At 36.0% G+C, this 16,846-nt stretch overlaps 1 protein-coding gene across 1 annotated transcript in view; it reads left to right on the top strand.

Annotated features, from left to right (window-relative positions):
* LOC150076217 (uncharacterized) overlaps nt 1–16,846 on the top strand; it is a 385,004-nt gene that overhangs the window by 277,909 nt on the left and 90,249 nt on the right. Inside the window, exon 14 of the mRNA XM_090388025.1 lies at nt 4,289–4,414. Coding sequence (XP_090244151.1) covers nt 4,289–4,414 — 126 coding nt within the window. The remainder of the gene's footprint in view (nt 1–4,288; nt 4,415–16,846) is intronic.

The following is a 16,846-nucleotide window of genomic DNA, read 5'->3' as shown; positions in this document are numbered from 1 at the left end:
ATGCCGGAAACTTTGCTCTAGAGACTAAACATGGGTTTCACCACTTCAAGCCTCCAATAAGCAAAGTGATGGTATTTCACCGGTTGATGAAAGTCATCTACAGAAAGGTGTTCCCAGTGAGAAGTGAGTCTGCATATGCCATCTGTTGTGTCAAAGCATGGTACTAAATGGATGGTATTAAGTAGGTTCAAATTAAATAAGAATGAATGATACTTGAACTCGTGTAACTCAAATTCATGATTCTTCCTTAAAGAGTCGTTGGTAGGCTAAAACACTTGTATCCTCAACACTTTAATACTTTGCATTGCAGATAAACAGAAGCACTGCTGTAGTGAAATGTTATATAGAAGAATTTCCATGTATTTTCCATGTGAAATGTTATATAGAAGAATTTCCATATTTTACATGGAAGCAAGGTCAAGGTTAACCAATTCTTCCTTGATTTTATTTAAGCTATAAACTTCTGCAACTGTTTTTCACCAATTTGAATTTATACGCCCTCAAGTGTGTAATCTGAGCAAGAGGAAGAATCCCATCAGCATTAATCTTGCTCAGACCATTCAAAGCCTTAAACTTCAATCAGATTACCTCACAGGTGCCTAGTCTCCAGATGCTGAAATTTGCAGAATTTAAGCCTTTTCTGGTAAGAGCACCCCTTTGTTCCTCTCACCAATCTTGCAGCCCTTCTCTGCATTTGTTCCAGCAGCTCTACATTCTTCCTAAAATGAGGTTTCTATACCTGAGACCTGTATACAGTACTCAAGATGTGACCTGACATTGCCTTATATAGTGGGGTGGATAATCACCTCCCTATCCCTGATTGCAAAGTTCCTACAAGCTGCTCTGGCAGCCGGCAGCCTGCCTGCACTGCTCTGAAAACTTCATATCTGACAGCATAATTATCCCCAGGTCTTTTTCATTCTCCACTAGTATATCCCTGAGTATAATACTGCACAGTTGGTACATTACTCAGGGGTTACTGTTACCCGTATGCAGTACTTTGCATTTATCAAAATTAAACTCCAATTTCCACCTCCCAGCCCATCTGCCCAACTTTTCTAGATACTGTTGCAGCCAGCAGCATACTGTCATTACTATCATTAACAACCCTGCCAACCTTTGTATCATCTGCAAACGTGGACATTAAGCCTGTTATACCTTAATCAATATCATTAATAAATATAGAAAACAACAATGATCCCAGTGCCAAACCCTGGGGTGGACTCCATTAATAACATTAGTCCATGACAAGCAGTGGCTGTTGATTACCACCATATGAAATTATTCTACAGAATACTTTTAGAAATAAGACCAGTCTAATATGTGAGCTAAAAGCATGTTGTAATTAGGGCCAAATTTAAACTTGTTTGGTCAACAGGTATGAGGCCTTTCTCTCTTACTATTCACTTGTGACAATATTAAAAAAAAGGATTTTTTAAGATGGAGCCAGACCCCTTGTAATGTGAGGACCCAAGCTTTAGCTTATATGTAAAGCTGGCCGTGGTTGTAATGCAGTAGATAGATAATGTTAAGTGGACATTATGCTGCATTAGATACATTAGGACCCAGCTCCATTGGCCTTCTTGTGTGTGTGTGTGTGTGTGTGTGTGTGTGTGTGTGTGTGTGTGTGTGTGTGTGTGTGTGTGTGTGTGTGTTTTTTTTTTATAAAAACCCCAAACATGAGAGGTATTAGAACCTATAGTAATTAGTACCGTACTTGGGTTGGAAGTTGAGAAGATGAAAGAAGATATTTGTTGACATTAAACTTGAACTTCTGTAGACTAATTTTCAGGAAAGACGTATAAAGGAAGGTTGTTCCAGAAAACAGCAATTGAATGAATAAATGAGGAATATGAAAAGTTGGTTCTGTGAACTTGAATTTGGACAGTAAATGGATGTTGGCTAGTAGCAGCATGTGTTCAGGCTGTTTTTAAAGAGAGAGTGGGAATTATAGAAGCCAATTCAGAACAGTGCCCATGGAAGTATCTGTAGAAAAGGCATGCAGCAGAAACAGTACATCTATGAAACAGTGAGTGGAGAGACTCTGTTAGAGATGAGTCAATAATAAACCTAACCTGCCCTCTTCTGAATGGAAACTAGAAGCCTGAGTGAGGCTTTGGGGGAACCGCCCCAGATGTGGGAACAATATTCCATGGTAGGGCAGATTTGCAATTTGTACAGAGCGAACTGTTGTTTGGAAGAAAAGTAACACCAAGAGTGAGAGAGAAAACCAAGTTTTTTAGATGCAGAAGAAGCAATATTTGTAATGTGCTTGTTCCAAGAGAGATTAGAAATCAGGGTAATCCCCAAAAGAGATATCAACTTGCCTAGAAATCGGAGTGTCACCAAAGATAAGCATAGTAGCAGAAGACTCCTTTTTGCGAGATATAAGACAAGACAGCTTTAGAAGGGTTGAAATCAACTAAGTTGCCTTTGCCCCACTGGACAATTACCTGGAGATCGGCATTTAAGGAATTGGTAGTGGATATTCGAGAAGTCGAAGCTGATTGAACTGGGCAAGGTTTCTCAAAATGGAAAGTGGAATGCAATGTGCTATCATTGGCAAAACTATGGATAGGATTTCCAGTCAATGGAAGGTCATTAATATATAAGAAAGGGAAAGAATTGAACCTTGGCAGACACCAGCATTAGTGGAGAAGTTAGAAGACAGAGAGCCATCTACCATCACCCTCAGTGAGCAATCAGAGAGAAAACTGGATAACCAATTACAAAAAATAGTTGGCAACCCATAAGATGGAAGCTTGTTTAGAAGACCTTTATGCCAAACAGGATCAAAAGCCTTTGAGATGTCAAGAGCAACTGCTTGTGTTTCACTGAACTTTTCCATTGAATTTGTCCATAAATGGGTAATATAAGCCAGAGTATTACCAGTGGATCAACACTGATGGAATCCATACTGGCGATTGTTGATCAGATGGAAGGGTTCTAGGTAGTTTAAAGAGTTGGCGGTTAATAGATTTCTCCATTACTTTAGAAAGAGTAGAAGTAATTGCAATGGGACAATAATTGGATGGGAGGGATTTTTCACTCTTTTTAGGAATTGGCTGGATATGAACAAATTTCCAAGCAGAAGGAAAAACTCATTTGGAATAAGAAAGTGAAAAAAGGCGGCAAAGAACAGGAGTAAGTTCAGGAGAACAAGTGGAGAAATACCATGAGGACCTGGAACTTTCCGAGCATCAAGATTCATCAAAATCCTTCTGACATCCTTTTTACGGAAGACCACAGGAGGCATTGAATGGAGTGTGTTGAGAATGGTGGGAGGTGTTTTGCCAAGATCATTAATACATGAGTTGGAAGAAAAATGGGATGCTAGCAGGTCAGCTTTATCCTTGGCCGAAGTGACAACAGAACCATCTGGTTTTAACAGAGGTGGAACCAGAGATGGGCAAAAGTTGCAGCCAAAATAGCTTTGGCAAGAGACCATAATCTACCATTAGGGCAATAAGGAAGTTTTTTACTCTTAGCCTGTTCAAAATCTAGTTTGGACTGATTAATAACTGCTTTACAATTGTTGCAAACTTTGGTGTAGGCAGAAAATGAAGCTGAAGAATTGGAAACAAGCCAATCACTATATGCAACATTCTTCTCCTGAACGGCCTTAGCACATTTATTGGAAAACCAAAGTTTAGATAAAGAACAAGATTTTAAAGTGGAGTGTGGGATAAAGGATTCCATTCCTATAAGAATAATTTCACTGACACAATCTGAGCAAATGGTGTAATAGGAATAAAATAAACTTACAATGTACAAAAATTAAGGAAGGACAAAGCAAGAAGAAAATCCACATAATAATCTGCATTATTACAAATCATAGCAAACATTGATCATGTAATGTAAATGTATTCTGCATTTATGCAGTACATAATCTGATTATGTACTGCATAAAAGCATACACTGTCCTTAAAAATGGATCCTCAGATCTGACCTTGACAGATTTTTGGTTATGACTGCTATGTCTCTATAATTTGTCTCTTGAATATAGTTCTCTTGTAACTGTTCCAATAAACATAATTAACATTTGCATGTCGTTTAATAATGACTTTCTTAGTATAAATATCAGTTGTTAAAAATAGCAGTAGAACCCTGTAAAATGTGGCACAGTATAATTTAATGTTAAATTTTTTTACAAAACATTTATAATGAATAAATATTTTATTCATTATAATTAATAAAGCATTTCTCTTTTAAATTACTTATATATATGGTTTTATAAAAGAAGCAGTGAGGCTGTGTGTAATAAAAGTTCTTTTTATATGTATTTTAGATATTAACGAATGTGAAGAGGGGAAGAGTGACTGTGATTCAACTCAAATATGTAAAAACACACAAGGAAGTTATGCTTGTTACTGTCCAGCAGGTTATACTATGGTTTCACTTCGTCGCTGCAAAGGTTAATCTGGTTATTTAATTTATTTGCATATATAATTATTTACTTAGAGCAGGGGATCCCCAACATGTAAATATATATGCCTCATGGAGGTGTTCAGAACAGCTCACAGAGTCATTCAAACATACGTGAAACTTTTCAAAGTCTCCCTGGTTTGACTTTCTTCTGGGGGGGGGGAAATATCTGTTGTAAGTTTCAGTAGAAAGGAGTACATATTTTTTTTAAGGTCAGGTAAGTGTGCAGTATTGTCTAATATAATTGTCACTATGTAACATTCTATGGGAGGGGGAGGAGAAAATGAGAGTGAGAGTGATTTTCATAAACTACTTATTTTATAGTGCTGATATTTTGAATTTTAAATATGGTTCACAGTTGGCAGGAGAAGTTGGGGATCTCTGACTTAGTGGCAAAAAATGCCAATTATGATACTGACACTTTCAAATTAAACACACTGAAGCTTACTTGCAAATTCCTTTACATGATAGGAATTTCAGCATTTGAATCAGCTGTTCCCCCTCTGTATACGTATATGTGTGTATATAAACAGCTGATCACAAAAAAAGTTCTAGTTTGAACATGCTTATATTTAAGTACACTATTTAATAATCATGACTATTTATTACACTATGAAGTGAAATTTATGCTTTAATCCAGAAAAGTGTAAGGTATTGCACCTGGGGAACATTAACACCAAAATAACTTATGCACTTGGCAGAGTTGAACTAAAGGCAGTAGTGGAGGAAAGGGACTTGGGTATTACTGTATGGTTAGTCAAGTTCTCCGAGTGTTGTGGACTGGTCGCAAGGAAAGCCCATGGTGTCCTTTCAATGATTTATCGAACAATTGCTAGTAGAGATAAGGATTTCATAATCCCATTATATAAGGCTATTGTTAGACCACACTTGGAATACTGTGTTCAAGTATTAGATAGTATGAATCAGAGCTGTAATACTCAATATGTTCTACGTTGATAATGATATTAGTAAATTAATAAGAGGAGTTTACCTCAATATAGTACGTGGAACACTTCCGTATGATACCCTCCAGAAATTAAAACGGAAAAAACGAAAAAATCGACACTTACCGGTACATTAAAGTAAAATATAAATAATTAAAGTAAATTATAAATAATTAAATAATCAATTTAACACAATTCAAAATCAATTCAAAACAATTAAAATTCGAATTAACGCAATTAAAAGAAGCTAACGAAAATATTCAAAACGATTTTCCTTCCTGAAGCTGACAATGCTTTTCGACCGACTGTCGTGATCACAGGAATGAAAATTATCGAATCAGGCTAAACCTGTAACTTAAATAGTGATTATGTGTCTTCGCGCATGCGCGTAAAGGTCCACGCATCGGAGATCAAATATGGCCGCCGAACATTAACAGAATTCTCGTGTAATTTAATTTCAACGGTTTCTGCAATTAATAGTCGCGTATAATTACGTTGAACGTTAAGTATTTTGGCCTCGTTAAATAAAAAAGTATGTTTTTCGTTAATGGCATGAAAGGCTAATTCTGACGCTGCTGAACGAGAAGCACGAACAGAGGCTTCGTGTTGATTTACACGGATATTAAGAGAAAACCGCGTGGAACCCTGATAAGACGAGTCGCAATCACCGCAAGAAATGTTGTATACTAGATCATTAATTTGTGTTGCGAACGCCGAAAGAACCGAGCGATTGTTCAGTATAGTGTGTAACTTCCGTATAGGCCTAGCTATAATTTTAAATTCGGTATCTTTAAAGAATCTGTTAAGCTGTTTGTGCCACTGTTCAACATATGGGACAGAAATAAAGTATTTTTTGATATTACTATTGTTGATTGGTGCAGTATTTTGTATCCTATCCTTAGCTTGTGCCCTAATTCGATTTATTGTGTTAATGGGATAACCCCTGTTCAAGAATCTGCTAGTTAATATTTGTATTTCTGAGTCTAAAGCAGAATCCGTCGTTGAATATTTATAGGCATTTAGAAATTGATTAAAGATAATCGATCTTTTGTAGGTGAACGGGTGGTAGCTATTATAATGTAGAAGCATACCGGTGTTTGTGGGTTTTCGATAGATGCTAAATTGTATTTTGTTCGAGTCCCGGGTAAGCGTGAAATTTAGAAAGTTTAATGACTTAGTATCCGTATCTTCCCTTTCCAATGTAAATTTGAGTCTAGAATGAATATTGTTAAACGAATGTAAAATATCTTGGATAGTACTACTATCGGTAATAACTAGAACATCGTCTAAATACCTCCCATAGTATGTGATACGGGGACGAAAAGGTGTCAAATGTATCTGCTCAATCGTTGAGAGATAGATCTCTGACATTAAGCCACTCAGGCTCAAACCCATTGGTAATCCAAAAATTTGTTTGTACACCTTGTCTCGAAAGGTGATGTAGTTAGCCTCAACTAATAGTTTAATTAAGTGAAAAATCTCCTTTATAGGCAGCTTCGTATAATTAATCGGTGTCGAGTTTTTATTTAACATATCCCAAATAATATCTAATGTGTATTCAACGTTTACATTCGTATATAATGATGTAACATCTAATGAGAATAAATTGTCATTGTCGCCGAGTCTACAGTCTTTAAGATTATTAAATAATGTATCGTAATTCTTAATCCCAAATTGTATAACCTGTCTAAAAGGTTTTATAATGTTATATACATGTGTGGCTAAGGCTGAAAATGCCGAGTTCCTGTAGGAAACAATAGGTCGAATCGGAAATCCAGGCTTGTGTAATTTGGAACTATGGTTCAGTTGAAGGAATTGAAGTCCAGAACATACAATATTCCTGCACTTTTTGGTCAGGTAAAATTACACAAGCCTGGATTTCCGATTCGACCTATTGTTTCCTACAGGAACTCGGCATTTTCAGCCTTAGCCACACATGTATATAACATTATAAAACCTTTTAGACAGGTTATACAATTTGGGATTAAGAATTACGATACATTATTTAATAATCTTAAAGACTGTAGACTCGGCGACAATGACAATTTATTCTCATTAGATGTTACATCATTATATACGAATGTAAACGTTGAATACACATTAGATATTATTTGGGATATGTTAAATAAAAACTCGACACCGATTAATTATACGAAGCTGCCTATAAAGGAGATTTTTCACTTAATTAAACTATTAGTTGAGGCTAACTACATCACCTTTCGAGACAAGGTGTACAAACAAATTTTTGGATTACCAATGGGTTTGAGCCTGAGTGGCTTAATGTCAGAGATCTATCTCTCAACGATTGAGCAGATACATTTGACACCTTTTCGTCCCCGTATCACATACTATGGGAGGTATTTAGACGATGTTCTAGTTATTACCGATAGTAGTACTATCCAAGATATTTTACATTCGTTTAACAATATTCATTCTAGACTCAAATTTACATTGGAAAGGGAAGATACGGATACTAAGTCATTAAACTTTCTAAATTTCACGCTTACCCGGGACTCGAACAAAATACAATTTAGCATCTATCGAAAACCCACAAACACCGGTATGCTTCTACATTATAATAGCTACCACCCGTTCACCTACAAAAGATCGATTATCTTTAATCAATTTCTAAATGCCTATAAATATTCAACGACGGATTCTGCTTTAAACTCAGAAATACAAATATTAACTAGCAGATTCTTGAACAGGGGTTATCCCATTAACACAATAAATCGAATTAGGGCACAAGCTAAGGATAGGATACAAAATACTGCACCAATCAACAATAGTAATATCAAAAAATACTTTATTTCTGTCCCATATGTTGAACAGTGGCACAAACAGCTTAACAGATTCTTTAAAGATACCGAATTTAAAATTATAGCTAGGCCTATACGGAAGTTACACACTATACTGAACAATCGCTCGGTTCTTTCGGCGTTCGCAACACAAATTAATGATCTAGTATACAACATTTCTTGCGGTGATTGCGACTCGTCTTATCAGGGTTCCACGCGGTTTTCTCTTAATATCCGTGTAAATCAACACGAAGCCTCTGTTCGTGCTTCTCGTTCAGCAGCGTCAGAATTAGCCTTTCATGCCATTAACGAAAAACATACTTTTTTATTTAACGAGGCCAAAATACTTAACGTTCAACGTAATTATACGCGACTATTAATTGCAGAAACCGTTGAAATTAAATTACACGAGAATTCTGTTAATGTTCGGCGGCCATATTTGATCTCCGATGCGTGGACCTTTACGCGCATGCGCGAAGACACATAATCACTATTTAAGTTACAGGTTTAGCCTGATTCGATAATTTTCATTCCTGTGATCACGACAGTCGGTCGAAAAGCATTGTCAGCTTCAGGAAGGAAAATCGTTTTGAATATTTTCGTTAGCTTCTTTTAATTGCGTTAATTTGAATTTTAATTGTTTTGAATTGATTTTGAATTGTGTTAAATTGATTATTTAATTATTTATAATTTACTTTAATTATTTATATTTTACTTTAATGTACCGGTAAGTGTCGATTTTTTCGTTTTTTCCGTTTTAATTTCTGGAGGGTATCATACGGAAGTGTTCCACGTACTATATTGAGGTAAACTCCTCTTATTAATTTACTAATATGTGTTCAAGTATGGAGACTTCACCTGAAGAAAGACATTGGGGTTCTTGCAAGGGTCCAAAGATGGGTAACTTGCCTGGTGAGATTGGCAAAAAGGCGTCCATATAAGCAGAGACTTCAGATATGTGAGTTTCAGAATTTGGAAACTAGCTTAGAGAAAACTTGATTGAGGTGTTTAAGGCTCTGAGAGGCATAAGCAAAATGATTGAGGACGAAATTTTCACGGTTAGAAATGATTCTAGAACAAGGGGCCATAATTTCAATTTAGACTGGATTTCAGGAAGTTTTATTTTAGCCAGCTAGTTATAAATTACTGGAATAAGTTACCTACATGGGTGGTAGAGGCTGACAGTTTGGATAAATTCAAAGGTCAGCTGGATAATTATGGGAGGAGAGAAACACATAGGTTGTCTATTTTCTATGCTAAAATTTTTTTAGCATAGGAAAAATATTTCTTAATTTATTTTTATTCTTATTATTTTATTTTACTGTTATTTATTTTTTGTTATTTTCTTTAATTTTTGTTATTTTCTTTATTTATTTTTTGTTATTTTATTTTATTTATTTATTTTTATATTTTATTTTATTTATTTATTTTTATATTTTATTTTATTTATTTTATTTATTTTTGGCTGATGCAGCGTAAGCCATAGGCTTCCTTGCACCATGTGGCCATTGCTAATACCAATACTAATACTACTAACTAATTTGGTAACATAAAATAATGAGAAAATTATGAGTTATTGCCGGTGTATAGTGTTCTCTGGCAGAAAACTTTGTATATAGGTTAGTATCGGCAACATGATTGGCAGCAATAACTGAAGAGAAACGTACCAATTGTGTGGTACTACACTCAGGGAAGTGGAAAGTGAAAAAGACCTGGGGGTAATTGTGCAGTCAAATATGAAGTTTGCTGAGCAGTGTAGATGGACTGCCAGGGCAGGTCATGGAGTCTTGCCAATGATATATAGGAATTTTGCAAGCCGGGACAGGGAGGTGATTATCCTGTTATACAAGGCAATGGTCAAGCCACACCTAGAGGTCTGGAGGCCTCATTTTAGGAAGGATGTAGAGTTGCTAGAACAAGTACAAAGAAGGGAAACAAAGGGGTGCTCTTACCAAGAAAGGCTTAAGTTCTGCAAATTGCAGCACCTGGAGAGTAGGCACCTGCGAGGTGATTTGATTGAGATGTATAAGGCCTTGAATGGGTTGAGCAAGCTGAATGCTGATGGAATTATTCCTCTTGCTCAGATTAACAACCCAAGGGGCACAGATTCAAATTGAGGAAAGACAGTTGTAGAATAGATGTGCGGAAATTTGCCTTTAGCCAGCAGGTAATTGATTGGTGGAACAGACTTCCAAATTTTGTTGTGGAAGTTGATAGCCTAAATAAATTTAAGGCTGAGCTGGAAAGGCCTTTGGAACGAATGGAGGGGTGAAATGGGAGGGTTTTGTTTTTTTTCTTTTGGCTGATGCTGCAGAAGCTTGCTTTCTTGCATCATATGCCTCTACTAATGCTAAGCATATAAATAAAGCTTATACAGCACATGCTAAAAAAACAGTGTACCCACTTCATTTGCCCATTTCTTTTGACAATAATTTGTCCAAAACTTTAATATTCAAACTACCTACTCCACAAAACTAGGCAGAATTTTATTCCAACAATTAATTACTCTTCGGCATGCAAATTTCCATACATCTGTTCTACATCCATTCATTTCCAGTTTAATTTGATTAAATTTTTCTTGGTAAGAATATCCTTTTGTGCTCACAACTAATCTTGTTGCTCTTCTCTCCACTCTATATACAAGTTTGAAAATATATACCTTCTCTGCAGTATACTAGATGCGTTGTAACCATTGCCTTATAATGGGATAATCACCTCCATGTCCACACAGGGTGTTATAGCAGACATTTGCACTGTTCATAGAATTTCATGCCAGATTGTACAATTTACACCTAAGTCATTTTCCTTATCAATTTTTTTTTTTTTTTTTTTTTATGTAAACCCCAAACACGAGAGGTATTAAAACCTATAGTACTTAGTACCGTGCTCGGGTTGGAGGTTGAGAAGACGAAAGAAAATATTTGTTGACATTGGACTTGAACTTCTGTAGACTGTAATTTTCAGGAAATATGTATGAAGGAAGGTTGTTCAGCAGTTGAATGAATAAACGAGGAAGATGAAAAGTTGGTTTTGTGAGTTTGAAGTTGGACAGTAAATGGCTGGTGGCAGCACGTGTTTGGACTGTTTTGAAAGAGAGAGTGGGAATTATAGAAGCCAATTCAGAAGAACAGTGCCCATGGAAGTATCTGTAGAAGAGGCATGCAGCAGAAACAGTACGTCTATGCAACAGCAAGTAGAGAGACTCTGTTAGAGATGAATCATTAATTAACCTAACTGCCCACTTCTGAATGGAATCAAGAAGCCTGAGAGAGGTTTCGGGGGCACCACCCCAAGTGTGGGAACAATATTCTATGGTCGGGCGGATTTGTACAGAGTGAACAGCTGTTTGGAAGAAAAGTAATGCTGAGAGTGAAAGAGAACCAAGTTTTTTAGATACAGAGGAAGCAATATTTGTAATGTGCTTGTGCCAAGAGAGATTAGAAGTCAGGGTAATCCCCAAAAGAGAGATATCAATTTGCCTGGAAATCAGAGTGTAACCAAAGATAAGCATAGGAGCAGAAGAATCCTTTTTTGCAAGATATAAGACAAGACTGAGTTTTAAAAAGATTGAAATCAACTAAGTTGTCTTTGCCCCACTGGAGAATTGACTGGAGATCCTCATTTAAGGAATTGGTAGCAGATTTTTGAGAAGTTGATTGGGCAGAGCAAGGTTTCTCAAAATGGAAAGTGGAATGCAATGTGCTATCATGACCTTTATGCCAAACACGATCAAAAGTCTTTGAGATGTCAAGAGCAACTGCTTGTGTTTCACCAAACTTTTCCATTTAATTAGTCCATAAATGGGTAACGTAAGCCAGAATACCACTAGTGAATCGACACTGACGGAATCCATACTGGCAATCGTTGATCAGATGGAAGGTTTCTAGGTTGTTTAAGAGTTGGCGGTTAATTAATTTCCCCATTACTTTAGAAAGAGTAGAAGTAATTGCAATGGGACAATAATTGGATGGGAGGGATTTGTCACCCTTTTTACGAACTGGCTGGATATGAGCAAATTTCCAAGCAGAAGGAAAAACACCTTTGGAATAAGAAAGTGAAAAAAGTTAAGGAACAGGAGAAATTTCGGGAGCACAGGTTTTGAGAACAAGTGAAGAAATACCATCGGGACCTGGAGCTTCCTTAGCATCAAGATTCGTCAAAATCTTTCTGACATCCTTTTGACAGAAGACCACAGGAGGCATTAATTGGAGCGTGTTGGGAATGGTGGGAGGTGTTTTACCAAGATCATTAATACATGAGTTGGAAGAAAAATGGGATGCAACTGCCTAGAATTACCCAAATTGTTTGTTATTCTGGAATTACTGCTACCCAAATGCAATACCATGAATTTATCAATGTTAAACTTCAGTTGCCACTTTCAGCCCACCTGCTTTGTTTATCTGAATCTCTATGACGTAGCAAACCCTGATTACACTGATCAACAAGGTTTTGCTAACATGGGTAAAAGTAAGCATTTTTTGTTAATTTGTGTGTGCGCTGATTAATGAATATGACAGGAAAAAGTTTTTCATCACATTTTTTAGAAAAATGCAAAATAGCTTCAAAATCAACAAAATCGTCCAACATCACACTCTGTACCTTTCCCAGTCGAATTTATTGTAAAAAAAAAAAATCATATCTGTGTTATGTAGTGGTATACTGATACCTCTTTTTAGTTTTATGGCCCTGAGGAGTGGCCACGCTGAGTTATTTCACAAATTCATGCTGTGATTATACAGTGGATTCCGGTTATTTGGGCCACCGGTTAATCGGAGCAGCCATTTAATTGGGGCAAATCTTAAAAAACAGAACCCAATCGAGAAAATAGCTAGGATTTACTTCGCTTAATTGGGACAACATGCCATTTAATCGGGGCAGGAGACCGCAGCACTGGAAATTACCCTACGATTGTCTCCGACCGTACCACGTGGTTTGGTCGGATTTCTGGAGGTCACAACCATAAAACAATAAAAACAGTTAGCAGTCACCTGTTTATTGGGCTTTTCTGTTAGTACAATCTATCATAAATGGATAGTAAACTCGATTCTATTGAATTTGTGATAATAACAACAGCTGGAATTGTGGGTTATTATGGTGAAGTGTGTTTACACTTCCATGGAATCTTCAATCATATAAAAAAATTAATTTTCAGAATTTTCTCTTCATTCCTATTTTTAAAGCTTCATAACTTGTTACTCCGTTCTCGCTTGCGCGTATCGTGTTACTTGCAATTTGTGTGTGTGCCATGTTCTTTGTTATTGATTGCTTCTCTTTTTACTGTTTAAAAATTTTAACTCCCACCCACAAATGTCAGTGAACAGAAATGTCAACTGGTTAGTATGTACATTTTACAGTACGTATTAATTATTACGATTATCACGTATCATTTAATTTTTTTTAATTGGTAAGGTAATAAAGGGTAAATTTATGCTTAATATATCTTTACTTTTGTAACCTGTGGATAATATTCCTCCTATTTTCGCTAATTAGAATCGCTGTTTAATAGAATTAAAATTCAATTCACAAACGTGATCACAATGACCGGCGCTTACTACACATCGTATAGTGAACGGTACTTTACTATGGTGAGTCCATTGTAACATGATTTGATTGTACAGTGAACCAGTTGTAAAGCGGGTGTCCGTTGTATTTTTAACTACTTCGGATAATTGGGGCAGCCGCTTAATCAGGCCAAAATGCACTAGTCCTGATGTGTCCCAAATAACCGGAATCGACTGTATAACTGAAAATGGTCAAGTTGGTCCTACCTACTTCTTTAACCACCGATTCCATTATTTTACTTGGAACAGAGCAGTGTGTAGCACATGCTTCTTGATTAGACCGGGGTTCGAGCCCATGACCACCAAATACGGAGGATGCAGAAAGAGGGAATGACCACCGCATATCCCCGGAGCAATATGGCCTTAGTTGCTAATGCTCCTAAAAACTAAATAACAACAACAACTTGAAACAGAAATCAAGTTTATATGTTTGTAGTTACTTCCTCCTTTGATCCTTCTTCCTGAATATGAGAGACATTTGCACACTTCCAATCTCTAGAGGACCACCCCTGAATCAAAGGACGCTCTCATAATTATGGCTAAAAGTTTGCTTTCCTCCCTTGCTGCTGCTTTCAGTATAATTGGAAAGATTTTGGCTGACCCAAATGCCTTATTTACTTTTATATTCAACAATTTCTCTTCCACTTTTCTCTTGGTTATCACAAAATCATTTAGTTCCCGTTTAGAATTAGGTATATTTCTAGTATCCCCATCCTAAAAAGTTCTGTATGAATGTAGATGCAAAATATTTATTTTATTCATTCATTGGTCCACTGGTTATGGACCAATGTTGTTTATCCCTTTAGTGTTAACAGAATTGTTTTTAATTAGAGATGGGATACACTTGATAAAAGAGGTGTAAGGGCATTTGCCAATGCTATTGAGGCAGTGTAAGGAGGAAGATCAAAAAACAAGTTTAGGGGAGCAATCCACAGACAAATAACTTAATGGTGGCCATAAAGAAATGTAGAGGCAGAATTGATGCTTTGGGTTGCTTATTTTGTGACATGCAGAACACTGAAATGAAAGTGGATGGGCATCCCACGTGGACCCTCAACATCTGATAAGGGTCCACATGGGATTAACAATTACCTGGGCTGCGTAAGAGTTACTAAAAACAGAAATACACATTTACTTGCTTATACACTAATTTTAGGAGTATAGCAAATGCAGTTATTGAGTTTGAAGTGATGAGGATGATCACATAAGTTGAGAGAAGTGCACAAAGGTAGAGAGAATACAAGATTATATACATGATTTCTGTCTTCACCCTCTTGAATGACCACTCAGCTATAATAGTACTGTCTGTCTGTTACTTTCTCTTTCTTGTATCCTTCAATATAGTTATCCCTATTCTTATTTAGTTTAATTTATTTGCATTTTTCTCTCTTTTAAGTTTTTAAATTTGGTTTGGTTAATAAATTAATCTAATTTTGTAGTTAATTACAGTTTTATTTTAATTTTAGTTGGTTTAAATTAAAATAAAACTTGTCAGTTGGGTGGTCAGCACCTAATTTGCATTTTGCCTTTCAGTTTGTCTTAGTTATGGCTAATCATATTTAAGGTATATTTCCTGTTGTCTGTTATGATTTCTTGAATTATACATGATATAATAATGGTTTTAATTTCATAAAAATCATTAAAGATTTTATTTTTACAAATTTATATATAATAATTATATTTTTTCTCAATGGGATGAATTTTTATGGAACACAATCATTTTGTTCAATAAAATTAAATGATTCCATTTTATATTTTTTTACTTAATGTTCATTACCCTGATATTTTACGATATTCTATTTAACTATTTCTGCTGAAACACTCAAGATTTAATAAGTAAGTTAGTATTTTTAAAATAATATGTATTTATAATATAGTTATGTGTAAATAACAATCCGTGCAAGGTAATTAGTAATTGCAAAAGCCTCAGCACCTCGACCGAGTCTGTGTGAATAAAAAATGGAAGCCACCTGAAGATGTGAATATTAAAATCACCAAGGAAAATTCTCACTCACTGTTAGGAAAGTTGGACTGGAGAAAGTAGAGTTTCAAAGAAGGGAAGGCAAAGAGTTTAAAGTAATTACTTGAATTGGAAAATTAACAGAGGGAAAAGATGAATTTGCCACAATGGAGTGAGAGATTTTAAGCCAGAGAAGATCAAAATGAAAAGCGGAGATTAAAAATTACTAAATCTCTGATAGGGAATATCAGAGCACAAGTACTACCTTTGAAGCAAAAGGAATTGTACAGCAAATAATTAGGACAACTGAGATGAGCAGTGATTATGGCAACCAATAATTGTGAGTCTGTCTGAAAAAGTAAGAAGGGCTTGGCAGACTGCATGTGGAGGTGGACACCATTAAGATTCAAACTGAGACCACATATACAAGGTGTGGCAATGAAATTCCTAGGGTAGTGCTGTTGCAGTCACATTCAATGAGTTTGAAAATAAATGGAAGTGGTATGTTGTGGTTCAAACTTCCTCCAGCAGATAGTGGTATAGAGATTGTCCAAGTAGGCTGATAAGTTACAAGTAACAACCAGTTTTTTTTAATAGTGTTAACATTTGTGTCACAATTTTGCACATTTGAGCAACTACCAACATACTAGAAAATCCTAACCAGACACCCAAAATTCTTGATCTTTTTCTCACAAACAACTGTTTGTGAGAAAAAGATCAAGAATTTTAAAATTAAAGTATCCCTATGTAGAGGGCTCTGGAACGAGTTCTAAGTCTCATACTGAAGAGAAATTTGGACAACAGGTACAATAAAGAATGCGCTCACCATTTATTGGAAAAAAAAATTTGTTACAAAATTTGTCACTGTATAGCACGTAACTATCTTAGTTACGATTATGCAAATAACTTACGTTATTTGCATAATCATAAGTTATTTCCACAGTGCCACTACTCAGCTGTACTGTACTGTATAAAAGCAAAGAAAGCTCTTCAAAATCATACAGTAGATGTTTGCCTGCACTACAGCAGCAATGCCAACAACATTGCAGGAAAAGGCTTTATTAGTGAAGCTGCACTACCAGAACAGCAACAATGCAGCTTCGGCTATCAGAGAATTCTGGTATCAGAAGCGCATAATGTGTGAACTTATGACTGTTT

This window comes from Mastigoproctus giganteus, chromosome 13, assembly GCF_048544385.1.
Source record: "Mastigoproctus giganteus isolate SK-2022 chromosome 13, ASM4854438v1, whole genome shotgun sequence".
NCBI classification, from domain to species: Eukaryota; Metazoa; Arthropoda; class Arachnida; order Uropygi; family Thelyphonidae; genus Mastigoproctus; species Mastigoproctus giganteus.
The sequence above is the reverse complement of the archived record's forward strand: the minus strand, read 5'-3'. Positions and strand labels throughout refer to the sequence as shown.